Source organism: Cyprinus carpio, chromosome B22 (genome assembly GCF_018340385.1).
Source record: "Cyprinus carpio isolate SPL01 chromosome B22, ASM1834038v1, whole genome shotgun sequence".
NCBI classification, from domain to species: Eukaryota; Metazoa; Chordata; class Actinopteri; order Cypriniformes; family Cyprinidae; genus Cyprinus; species Cyprinus carpio.
The window spans coordinates 34,624,668-34,637,735 of NC_056618.1; the positions used below are offsets into that span (position 1 = coordinate 34,624,668).

At 39.2% G+C, this 13,068-nt stretch overlaps 1 protein-coding gene across 1 annotated transcript in view; it reads left to right on the forward strand.

Annotated features, from left to right (window-relative positions):
- The window catches only part of LOC109047599 (inactive tyrosine-protein kinase 7-like), a 36,755-nt gene that overhangs the window by 11,874 nt on the left and 11,813 nt on the right, over positions 1–13,068 (forward strand). The window contains exons 2-7 of the mRNA XM_042748849.1: positions 6,408–6,704; positions 7,913–8,015; positions 8,521–8,705; positions 9,230–9,377; positions 9,629–9,759; positions 10,501–10,767. Coding sequence (XP_042604783.1) covers positions 6,408–6,704; positions 7,913–8,015; positions 8,521–8,705; positions 9,230–9,377; positions 9,629–9,759; positions 10,501–10,767 — 1,131 coding nt within the window. The remainder of the gene's footprint in view (positions 1–6,407; positions 6,705–7,912; positions 8,016–8,520; positions 8,706–9,229; positions 9,378–9,628; positions 9,760–10,500; positions 10,768–13,068) is intronic.

Below are 13,068 nucleotides of genomic sequence, written 5' to 3' on the forward strand. Positions count from 1 at the left end.
AATGAATCACGTAACGTGATTTACTAACATTTGCGCTCGTCAAATTACTGGTATTTGCGCAATTATTTAACACCCAAAAAAGCATGTCTTGAAGCAGGTGGTGATTAGTGCTGCTCTTGGTAGATTGCACTGGTCATTATGGAATTGATCTGCTGCGTCTGTGTTCTTTAATGTAGACATTGTTAGTAAATCACTCGCATAATTTTCCCTCCCATCTGCGCTTTTATGGGATTGCGATCTAACGCTAATTTGCCCTGTTTCGTAAATCTGGCCCTTGGCGTCTAATAGGGACATGCAGCTCCTCCAGAATACTTGATTGTAACGATGAATGGCGGCATTCTGCTTAACTGTGTAATTGACAGGTTTATTTTGTGTTAATGACTGGCTGACTGTACATTATCCCTCACTTGTTTAATGGAAAAGCCGTCATGACTCTGATTCAGGCTGATTAGTGGTTTCCAGATTTTCCAGCGGCGGATGAGTTCGACCGCAGACGCGCCTTATAAACTTCTGCTCGGAGATGATCGCCTGCCATCAAAGGCCCATTGTGACGGTGGTGAGCTCGGCCCTCACAAAAATGAACCGTGGTTTTAATATAGTAAATGTGTAGTAATGTTTTTTCAGTGGATTTCTTACCATTTAACCACAGTTTAACTACAAATAACATGGTTAAACTATGGTCAGTGTAGCAAAAAAATGGTTAATTTGTGGTTACCATGGTTTAATAACCATGTTTAGTTGGTTATTTGTAGTAAAGGAAGATTTGAGACAAGATTTTGTTTCCTTAGGTAGTGTGTGTTTTATATCTACAAAGCAATGTCAGAAACCGTCATACAGACTGTTGCAGCCAGATGTTTTGGTGTCCATGCCGTATCTTGAGGTTTGCGTGTTGAAAGAAGCCAGGTTGAACAGAGTTTGATAGTGTTGGGGCACAACCCTTGCTCTTTGGAGAGGTTTTGTGAGCAAGCCTAGTATGTACACACAGTTTATATGTTCTTCAGCCAATCAGGTTCCTCTCCTGGTTCTCTGCTGGTTTGTTAGTTGTAGAGAGGCCATGAATGGCATCTTTGTCCCAAAAAACTCAAATTCCTCCACAGGAATCCAGGAAGTGGAGAACAGCTTCAGCTAGGTTAGTGCTCCTGCCCCAAAGCATCCTGCTCTCATCAGGGCCAATGAAAGTCATGTGGGTATTGGCATTTTGGCTTTTGAGAACTTTAATAACTCCGCGAACAAGCACAGCATGGATTAATTGATGTATTTAAAACATTGAACACCCTGGTTAGTCTCATTTGAACATGCATTGATGCCTATTACCACTACAAAGTACTGTTAGTTCTTATTCTGATATAATGTCAAACAACTATGTTCTTCATTTTTCAGCTTTCTCTCATCAAGAAACCTCCTCTACCCATTTTTAGTTTGGCTGATTTGATTATTTATACTTACCTGAATAATGTAGTGTTGTCAGTTCCATCTAACATTTTTAAACCCTGGGCATTGCAGGCATTACTCTGTGACACCAAACTATGTAAACTTGAGCTAAATTTGTGCTTGAGTAGCCATAAAATGCAAATAAAGTAACAATATATATATATATATTTTTTTTTAGAATTATTGCAATAAACTAAAATGGCATAAAGCTCACTTCAAGGGAAATATTATGCTTTACGAATATGCACTAGTATAATATAGTACACACTGGTGAATATGCTGCCTGATTTGGCCAAAAAATTCTATTGCAATTATTGTGTCATATTTATTATGATTTATACTGTGATTAATATATTTTTGCTTAGATATTCAGTCTAAAATTTTTATGGGCTAATCAACCTGGACGTAATAATAACAAATGATTACATTTCTTCTTTATTTTACAGTATACTAATCATCATAAGCTAAATTAGATTAAATGTTCAGAAGTTATTGTATAAAAATGGCATTTTAGTTAAAGTTTTAGACATTTTCTGTGAGTCTATTGTGGTTTGTAGATATAGTGTATTTTTCCATTGTTTTAACCAAGCGCTTTCTTGTAATCTGCATTTGGAGTTTCTTTTCCTGCATTATTTAAAGCTTTTGATTGTGGTTGGTCACGGTCAGTGGGATTGTGTAGTGATGGTCAGTGCAGCTGTGTGGTCAGTGTTGAGTGGCGAGTTAATTCTGCCTTATGGTCATATGGGAGCTAACAGACAAGGTCTTCTGGTCACGCAGAGCCGCGGAGAGATTGTTTCTCTGACCCAAGCCTGAGATGGGAAAATGTGCACAGGGAGAGATATACATCTGTGTTTATTTGTGTAGTTGTGTTAGTGGTTTCTGTGTCTGTGTATTGGTGAGGGTTTGTGGCAGGACTGACCCGCTACGGATGGAGGAACATATTGCCCAGCTGTTCTTTGCTTTGTCCCGCAGTTTGTAAAATCAAACGACAACTGAGCTTATAAATGTATTTAAAGTAGATGAGGTGAGAAGTTGCATTGGTATGAATGTTAAAACTAGTGCTATTAAACGATTAATTGCGATTAATCACATCCAAAATAAAAGTTTTTGTTTACATAATATATGTGTGTGCACTGTGTATATTAATAACATGTATATAAATAAACACATGCATGTTTATATTTAAGAAAAATTTTATGTACAGTACACACACATATGTTATGTAAACAAAAACTTTTATTTTGGATGCGATTAATCGCGATTAATCGTTTGACAGCACTAAGCATAGCCTTATACACAACATGTAAGGAAAAAAAATCATGACGTCTTCAATGAATGCTTTTAAATCCTCAGGTACACTTAAGTTGTAACTGAGGGAAAAGATGAAATCGTCAATGTTAATGAATGTCATGAATGCGTCTTCAATGTTTGATTTTATTGAGTTCAGGATATCTCTTTATTAGTTTGTATTGTGTTAGTTGTTTATATTTTTTAGTGTATTTTGTGTTTGTTGTTAAGGTTTGTAGAAGATTTTAGCCTTTATGATTAAGGTCTGAAGAAGCTGACAGAGTTTGATGTTCACGGATAAAGCTCTTGTATCCTGGAGACTTGCATGTACAAACATGATTCTGCTTTCCATAGTCCTCTGAATACAGATGTAATGAGTGCTGTCTGCGTGAGGAGAAACAATGATACGGGCGGGGCTGGTTTGCATATAACATTCGGTGATATTAGCTTATGGCAAGAGTTCTGTGGGAACGCATTCTTTGCATGGGTAATCCTAACCGCATAAGAAAACACAAAAGTAGTCAGAAGATTTCTTTGTCATGGGTAAAGACTACAAATAGCTTGCTTGTAATGTTGTTTTGCTGGTAGATTACTTACAAATTGTAGTTCGACACTGATTCCAAATTACATGACAAAAATTGTCGTTAGTAACGTAATCTATTAATTTCACATTTGAGGTAATATGATCAGACTACTTTTTGATGACTTTTTGACCTAACTCGTTATTCACATTGCTTTAAAAAGGATAATCTTGTACCATATCGATTAAAAATGCAAAGAAAAATAAAATGTTACGATCTTTGTTATTAACAATGTGAAGTGCATTAAAAACTGGGGTTCATGAAGTAACCGTAGGGGGGTTTGTAAGTTTAATGACACGCTAAGAGTTAACTCATAAGAATATAAAATGAAAATAAATTATTTTAAAATAACTCAACGAAAATGAAACACTCAATCAAAATGAAAAAATTTGAACTGTTTGTTTACCTGCATGTCATGTGACCATTAAGAGCACCATGAACATGCAAAAGTGTTTCTAAATAATTAACTTTTCACATTAAAATCCCAGAAGACTGACTGAGAAAAAAAGTTTGGGAATCCCTGAACTACATGTAAACAAGAAACAACATGCGTAGAAGGCATTGAAATGCATGGTTAAATAACCCAGTGCTGACCTGATAATCCAAATAAAAATGAATGTGTTCATGAGTAGTTGATGCAATGTGGAGAAAACGCTTCTTAAAACTGAACTTATTTTGTGCATCCAGTAGTCAGATGCTGTGTGGCCTCTCAATTTTCTGCGTAATCGTAGCCACATGACTTTTTGTGTGAACACCCACAAAACCGGAAGACTTTTTCAATAATAATAATATAAACATAAATGATAGTCTATTTTAGAAAGGACATTTTAAAACCACAATTTAAAATAATTTATTGCTATTGTGTGAATATGTAATTATCTAATCAATAAAAAAGTACCTGTAGTCTGATTACAAGTATTTTAAAATGTAATTTAATCTAATAACAAGTACTTTATTTTAGGAATCTGATTATGTAATCCAGATTACACGTTATCAGTTACTACCCAGCTCTGCTGATTGGTGAGGAAGCTAAGGTGGTGGCAAGACATAAAATTTAGCAGCATTTTGAATATTGTAATAATTACATTATGCATAGCCTACTTGGCCTCATGTATAACCTACTGACACGGGTACAGGTGGAGATGACAGACATGTAGAAACGGTTTCATAGGTTGATGTGACGTTGACATCATGTCAGAGTGAATTAAAGAGAGGTTATCTAGCTCCTGACAGGTGCAACCTTCCTTCACCCCCTCAAACATCAGCTACATTCATGAAAGATCTCTGTATGGTTCAAACTTCAGTCACTCATCGCAGCTGTTTATTGAATATGTTTTACTCCGCTTCGCAGGGGATCCGGGCTTCATTTCCCCATTCCCAGTGCATGCTGGTCCTCTCCCAGCACGAGCTGTGCTCGCTGGAGCGGGACTGGCTACTGTCTGTCTGTCTGAATGGGAAGAGCTTCGCTCTGCGGGGTAGAAAATAGCCAGAGGCGCCAGAGATTAGACCCTGGAGACGCCTGTCATTCACAGGGCTGCCTCTTTTTTTTTTTTGTCTAGAAGTAAAAGTTGGCACATTGGAAGAATGCTGTTTTTACAGGAGTGATATAAAACCATCAGTTGTGTTTAAAGATCATTACTGGTCTCTCAGCTTTTGTCAGCCAGCAAGCATGAACTTTACTATTGCTCATAGTCAGATTAGGGAGTTAAACAAACTAGGGAAGGGACTATATAGCCAATTTCGAAATATTGCAAGCCGAAAAAAAAATCAGAATAATGACGAAAGTTGAGGAATCTTTATATCCTCTGTCAATATGATAAAAGATAAAATGTCTTTTTAATAATCAATATCTCCCTATTGCTTCCTTCTGTTTCGAGAATAAAATAGAGGAGATAATCTCTATCATTTGTGCAACAGTTGCCTTCAAACACAGTTCCGTTATATAAAAAAGGCTGTAGACAGTGATCATAGTTCCTTACGAATTAGTGGTTTAGTTCAGACTCTGAATCATTCACTGAATCATCAGTTCACAACTGACTCCCAGTCAGTTTTCGGTGGTGTCCGATTCGAAATAACTCAGGAAGTTAGTATCCTTCAGGTTATATGAGCTGTGCACTCAATGCACTTGTGCTTTTGAACTGCCATTTCTGTTCAGTGATTCTGTAGAAAGTTGTTTGGCGACAAAATGTTTCATACAGTTTTATTGCTTGTCCTGCAAATGATCAGCCTCAGTGTAGTCAATTATTTTTAAAGGTTTATTTGTTTGTGATAGGCCTGGGCAATATGTCAAAAATATCTGAGAACATTTTCAATAAAATCTGATTACATCATCTAAAACCTGTAGTCCCCCACTAAAACATTAACCACCCAATAGAAACATCCTGGCATCTATCCACATCATCATGGAATTGATCTATCAATCATTTAGAGCACCATAGCAAGCACATATGAACTTCAACTTAATACAAAAAACCTCATTAGCCACACTGGAACATCCTGGTAATCCACTGTACCCTAGCATGTTTTCTTCACGTAGTAAAAATTGAATAATTACATGTATTGAGAATAAATGAGCTAAGGTAATGTTAAATGTAAAAGCCCACACTTTGAGCTTCATGGTGCATGTTCATACAGGTATTCAAACAGTTGCCTCGCATGCTTTCCTTCAGTAAACTCTGCATTCCAGTAGTATACAACTTAGGTGCTTATTACACACCATAGCCACACTTTGATCTGAAATGAGGCCAGGGCCAATGGTTTTACTCAAATACATAATGCTTAAGGTTATCGTTTGGGTCAGAGAGACTGGTCAGTATTAAAAGTCTTGTCTAGTCTAGCCCAGCTGGCCCTGTCTGTCTGCACACCTGGGCGTCTGGCCTTGAAGTTCCAGCTGGATGAAAACAAAGAACGAACTGAGAGTCTGAGGGAGGCGTGAGGGGGGTGTTCTGCTTTTTCTCAAAGCTACATTCCTTCACCTGCGTTTCAGCATCTTGCTAATCAACATCACAAGTTGTCCGTCTGGACCTGCAAGCGCTGGCACCGATCTGCTAGATTAGTTATTTAGGTTATCTTTCCTCATGCCTGTGCTTTGTTTTCTTCTCCTGATAGTGACCCTGGTGCAAGCTGCCTCGTTCTCTTTCACCAAGGAGCCAAAATCCCAGGATGCCCTGCATGGGCGCAGTGCCATGCTGCGGTGCGAAGTAAACGACCCTCAAGGTGTCGTCTACTCCTGGAAACACAACGGAGAGACGGTCACCAATTCGGAGAGACGATTTCTGGAAGGGGGCAACCTGAAATTCACTGCCATTGACAGGACGCTTGACTCGGGAAACTTCCAGTGCTTTGCTTCAAAGAACAGCACTGGTGAAGAATCCCACACCGGCGAGGCTTCCTTCAATATCAAATGTGAGTGTAACACTCAATATATCCATTCTTAAAGGGTTTGTTCACCCAAAAATGAAAATTAGCCATACCTAGGTGTATATGACTTTCTTCTTTCAGACGAATCCAGTTGAAGTTATATTAAAAATTATCCTTGCTCTTCCAAGCATTATCATTGCGGAGGGTGTTTTTGTACAACAGTCCAAAAGACGTCAAATAAAGCGCATGCATCCATAATAAAAACCTCCGGGGCTGAATAAAGGCCTCCTGTAGGAAATCCATGCATTTTTGTAAGAAAAACATCTTAATATCGTAAAAATACCTTTAAATATCGTAGGACGTATGTGCAGTGCACGCAAATCTCTGAGAAAAGCTAGTCTCGCGAGTTTGTTTACAGGAACAAAGAAAGCAAAGTTTCCTTGCTTTATTAACCAGTCTCCTCTTGGCTTATATTGAAATCCTGTGACGTTTTTCTTTACAGATCCTTGGTTTGTTCTTCTAATTCATAACCGGCATTTTGTTTTGTTCTCACTCTGCGTTTGTCACTAATCATGCAACGTTTCAAATACGAATATTTTTCTGACAAAAATGCATGGATTTGCTACAGGAGGCCTTTCTTTATTCACCCCCCGGAGCCCTGTGAGGCACGTTTTATTATGGATGCACACTTTATTTGACGTGTTTTGGACTGTTGTACAGAAAGACCCTCCCACTGCAATGATAGAGCTTAGAAGAGCCAGGACAATTTTTAATATAACTCCGACTGGATTCGTCTGAAAGAAGAAAGATATATACACCTAGGATGCATTTTTGGTTGAACTAACCCTTTAACAAGTTAGTCAAACTCTCTCTTGCAAATGCGTGTAAAAACCCATGTGAACCATTGGCCCTTCCTAGCCATCCCACATCATCCCCTTTGCGACTGCAGCAAGCTAAACAACGCCCGCGTGAGAGAAGGTTATTTTGAGCCAGCAAGTGGAAGCCAGACAAAGCGCCCCTTTATGCCCAATGCCAAGATTAATTGGTTGAAATGCAGCGTCCGGCTGCTTGTGTCAGATAACAAGTAAGGTCAACTGAATGTAGAGGCCTGTTTTCGTGGCGGGCGCAAAGCATGACCAGATGGTGTGAATGGGGCAGTTTGTTTTTGATAATGAGCTCCGAGAGTTTGGACAAGGGTTTTAGCCATCCTCTGATCATCAAGCTGTTAGTCTTTAATGTGTCTTCTCTTACAGGGTTGGAAAGTGGCATGGTGAGCCTGAAGACTCCAGAATCAGAGGCAGAGATTCAGAGCTCCTCGCAAGTAGTGCTACGATGCAACATAGAGGGACACCCACGGTGAGGAACTGCATGTCTTACAGCGGAAACATGCTGTGGATGCGAGCGCATTTAGCGACACCAACTCAATTTCCCATGCATTTCGTAATGCAGAGCAAGTACTCATTGCCTTCTTGTAAAGGTCCAGTTATTCTTAATTTTCAGCATTCTGCAACATCTAGCAGAATATAGTATATTCTAGATTAAGGCCGTCCAATCCTGCTCCTGGAGGGCCAACATCCTGCAGTTTAGTTCCAACCAGCTCCAGCACACTTTCTAGAAAATCTATAGACCTGAATTAGCTTGTTCAGGAGCGTGTGGCCCTCTAGAAACAGGTTTGCCTAATCCTTCTGCTTCTGTCCATTTCTGCTACTGACTGGTCACTATTAAACACCATTAAACACAACTAAATAAGCTAATCAAGGTCTTCCAGAATACTATAACAGGGTTGGTTACCACTGATCTGGAGAAACTTCTGGTCCAGTTTTCTCAGCTTTTATAACCCTGCTCTTGACTCGATCTACAGGCCAACCAATCGCTGGCACAAAGATGGAACGGCACTATCAGAGAAGAGCTACAAAATCAACAACAAAGACAGGACGCTTACACTGCCGAGCGCCAGTCCTGACGACAACGGGGTCTACTACTGCTGTGCGAAAAATGCAGTGGGCCACGTCTGCAGCAATGACAACTTCACCCTCAACATCATAGGTGTGTGTGTGTTTCTCTTTGTGTGTTTGGATGTATTGTTGAACCACAGGTACTTTTTTGCAAGGATGCACCGAATGTTCGGCAACCGAATTGCATGTATTCAAACAGCGCTGCACAAGTGTTTAAAGTTGGACGCGAGGAAAATCTGAAACAGTGATACTCGTTAGTTGCTCAGTAACATTTTTACGAAGTTTTGCATGTGACATTGTGATACGTGCAACACACATCTTCCCAAATTCGTAATGAGAATCATTTATAAATCTGCTGTTTTCAACAAAATGAAGCACTGAGGTCTTCCTGCAGGTTTCCGCAAAAACAACAGCTCCATCAACATTCATAAATGTTAGTATTGTAATTTTACTGTTGTTCTGTAAAATAAAATAAAATAAAGAGTAAGACAAGTCTGGCTTCGGCCAAGAATTGTCATTTCGGTGCATCCCTACATTTTTGTTTCTTTGAGAATCTGTCATTTAACTCTTATGTTCCTGTTAAGTAATAAATGGTCTCTCTATCTCTCTCTGTAGATAAGAGTTTCCCTCAACCGGTGGTGAAGCCAGAAGATTTGATAGTCATAAAGAACGAAGAAGCACTTTTCCACTGTCAGTTCACGGCCGAACCGCAGCCTACCGTTGAGTGGTACTATGAGACCGAGCTGGTGGCCAACAAGAGCCGGTACTACTCTTTAATTCAGTCTGAGTGCACTTAGAAGAAAGCTGTGCACTTCTTTATAAAGTTTGAAAGAGTTCTTATATGCTTTTGCACAATTTCAATATTGCAACGTTAGAATCATGTAACTTCTCTGAGGACTGGAAGAGAACCGTTGGATTTTGGAAGTAAAAATTCCAGGGGCACACATCCCCCAGGTGAATCTTTACCCTGCGAATGAGCACACATTTTACCATTTACCCCTGTCTTTCCTACAGCATCTTCATTCTGAGCAATGGATCCCTCTTGATCACTCAGGTAAAGCAGCGAAACACAGGCCAGTATAAATGTGTGGCTCGAGGGCCCCATGGCCCCCCGGTAACTCTTGAGGCCTCGCTGCAAATTGCAGGTAACAATCTCAGATCTATACATGTGCAGTTAGACATGCAGTGATTAGTTTAGGTACCAATTCTCACTCTTATTTAGTTGCTTATTAGCATGCCTTAATTGGCATATTGGCTTATTTATTAATACTTATAAAGCATATATTCTGCATGACCATATTCTACATCCCTAATCCTTCCCAATACCTAAACTTAACAACTTAACTATTAATAAGTAGCGAATTAGGAGTTTATTGAGGCAAAAGTCATAGTAAATGGTTTGTTAATAGCGAGAATTGTACATTAAAATGACCAACTTTTTAAATTATTATTTTTTTATTTAAATGACATGCAACTAATTTCTTGTCCTGTGATTTATTTATTTAAATGTGCAATAAATTACTGTATTAAAGTATGAAATCGTTAAGCTTGGAATCGGACTCAGAATTGTACAATTCCCTGCTATTTAATTTTTATATTATTTAAATTGTTTGTTTTTAGTTTGAAATAAATTACTGTATTGTATTAATACTGGTGAACTTTGAGTTCCTGGTGAATGGTAACTCCAGAGCGATTATCTGCAGCTTCAATCACGGTGTGTTTACGGCACCTGTCTGGGTGCTTTTACAGGACAGAGCGGCTTACACAGCTCAGATGTCGTGGTCTTCAGTGAAGAAAGGACTGTTTGGAGCCCTTCTCTGATACCTCACGTTACATGTGTCCGTGCTTTGCTCTCAAACCTGTTTCTTGTCACTCTTTCTCCTCAGAAATCGAGGAAATGATGCCTAAACAGTCCCGGGTGTTCACCGCAGACTCTCTGGAGCGGGTGACGTGTCGAGCGCCCCATGGACTCCCCGAGCCAGAGGTTTGGTGGGAGCACGCGGGACAGCGAGTCCCAGCCGAGGGCAGAGTGCGTCAGATGGGACTAGAGCTGATCTTCAGCCCCACTCGTGGTGAAGACTCAGGAACCTACACCTGTTTTGCACAAAATAAGGCGGGACAGAAGAAACAAGAGTTGACCGTCACCGTGGCAAGTAAGTCTTAAGTCAGAAACATTGCCAAATGTGCATAATGCGCATAAAAGGGTATCAGAGCTTCCTTCAAATGTGATTAGGCTAACTAATTTTCTCAGCTTTTTGGAGTGTAGCTGTGCCTTAAAGGGATTTCTGTCCCGAGTTTGCACTAATACAGCATTAGGCTGCATTTACATTACACGAGCCAGTTCCAGTTTTCCATTTGTGTCTGCCGTGTAAGTGGACAGATCGGATATTCCCCTGTCAATGTGAGTCGTTAATCATTAAAAAAAGTGTTGGTTGCGAATGACGTCAACTCAGGTGGACAGTCAGTACACAGTGTTGCCAAGTCTGCAGTTTTCCTGTGGAACTGGGCTACTTTTGCACTGTTATGTAGTTAAAGAGATCGCTTCTCCGCACTATTGCAAAGGAGGAGGACCATGTAGAAACTTGATTGGGTTAGACTTAGGCTATAGCAATTGGGCTGGGTTTGCTTTGCATATCTGGCAACCTGTCAGTACATCTACTCTGGGTATTGGGTTGCCAAGTGCATAGTATAAATTGCTTTGGATATATGGATTGGTGTGGGTTTGTTTTGTATGTCTAGTCATCAAAAAAAAATTATAATCAACAAATCAAAATTGGGCTTCCTGTTTGGACGGGACTAGTTTTACAGGGGGTCGTTAGAGAAATTTGTGTTTCACGGACATACTTCGCGATTTTAATCCCGTCCGAATTGGTACTTGAAAATCGCAAACATCAGGTGATAAGAATCGAAACTCAAGCGTCGTTTAGAAAACTAGTCCTGTCCGAATAGGGCTTAAGAATGCAACGTGTGACATATTTCAGAACGCAACAACACTAAAAGACTAGCTTGTGTTCCCAGAAGCGTTTAATTTGCTTACTCCAATAGCAAACTGTCCTCTATTGAATATCGCACATTCCAGCAATTATACTTCATTATGACCAATACTGTCTTATGAATTAAAGTCCTGTAGGTGATCTATAACACTAAGACAGAAAGTCTCTCAGTGTGACACAACAGGACCTTTCAGGACTTTAAATGCATTACTATTCTCAGTCGGACAACTTGCCTTGGAGACTCGTCGGCTGAAGTAACCATTTTTTTTTTTTTTAGCTGAGTTGAACGATTGGATATGTTAACATAAGTGTGAAAAAGGCAACACCTGCTCATAAAGGGTTTGTTGTTGCACCCAAGTGTTATGTACTCTATACTCTATGCACACAGCCTCATTTTTTTTAAGCTGATTTGTGCATTGATTTTTTTCCACTAATTAGTTTGTCCACAAGGTGGCAGCACTCGCCCGTGCCGCTGTTTCACAATCGAGAAACAAATGAAAGATGGAACAACAGCAATAGCAAACGAATTGAGATGCAACAACAAAAGATGCCCTCATCGACAAGTGCTTGCATGAAGGGGTTCAGAGATGCACACAACTCCGTTTTAAAAGAGTACAAAGGCATTTTTATTTTAGAAATGACACTGGACAAAGATAAAACTTTCTAGTCAACATGTGTCGATATCAGAAACCTAAAGTGTTTCCCATTTTGTGTGATGCTCAGCCGACTGTCCGTGGGCATGACTCCTGAGGCTGAGACAACATTATTACCATGTTAAATATTTGAGAAATGTCCTAAAACATGCTAGCAAAGTGTAAAATTAAGCTAGTAATGTGCTAAAACATGCTAGCAGTGTGTAAAATCAAGCTAGTAATGCTATAAAACATGCTAGCAGTGTGTACAATCAAGTTAGTAAAGATATAAAACATGTTAGCAACATCCCAAAACATGCTAGCAGTGTGTAAAATCAAGTTTGTAACGCTGTAAAACATTAGCAACATCCTATCAAGCTAGTAACAATCAAGCTAGTAAGCTAGTAATGCTAAAAAACATGCTAGCAGTGTGTACAATCAAGTTAGTAAAGATATAAAACATGATTAGCAACATCCCAAAACATGCTAGCAGTGTGTAAAATCAAGTTTGTAATGTGCTTAAACATGCTAGCAGTGTGTAAAATCAAGCTAGTAACACAATAAAACATGCTAGCAGTGTGTAAAATCAAGTTAGTAATGCTATAAAACATGTTAGCAACATCCCAAAACATGCTAGCAGTGTGTAAAATCAAGTTTGTAACGCTGTAAAACATTAGCAACATCCTAAAACATGCTAGCAAAGTGTAAAATCAAGCTAGTAATGCTATAAAACATGCTAGCAGTGTGTACAATCAAGTTATTAAAGCTATAAAACATGCTAGCAGTGTGTAAAATCAAGTTAGTAATGCTATAAAACATGTTAGCAACA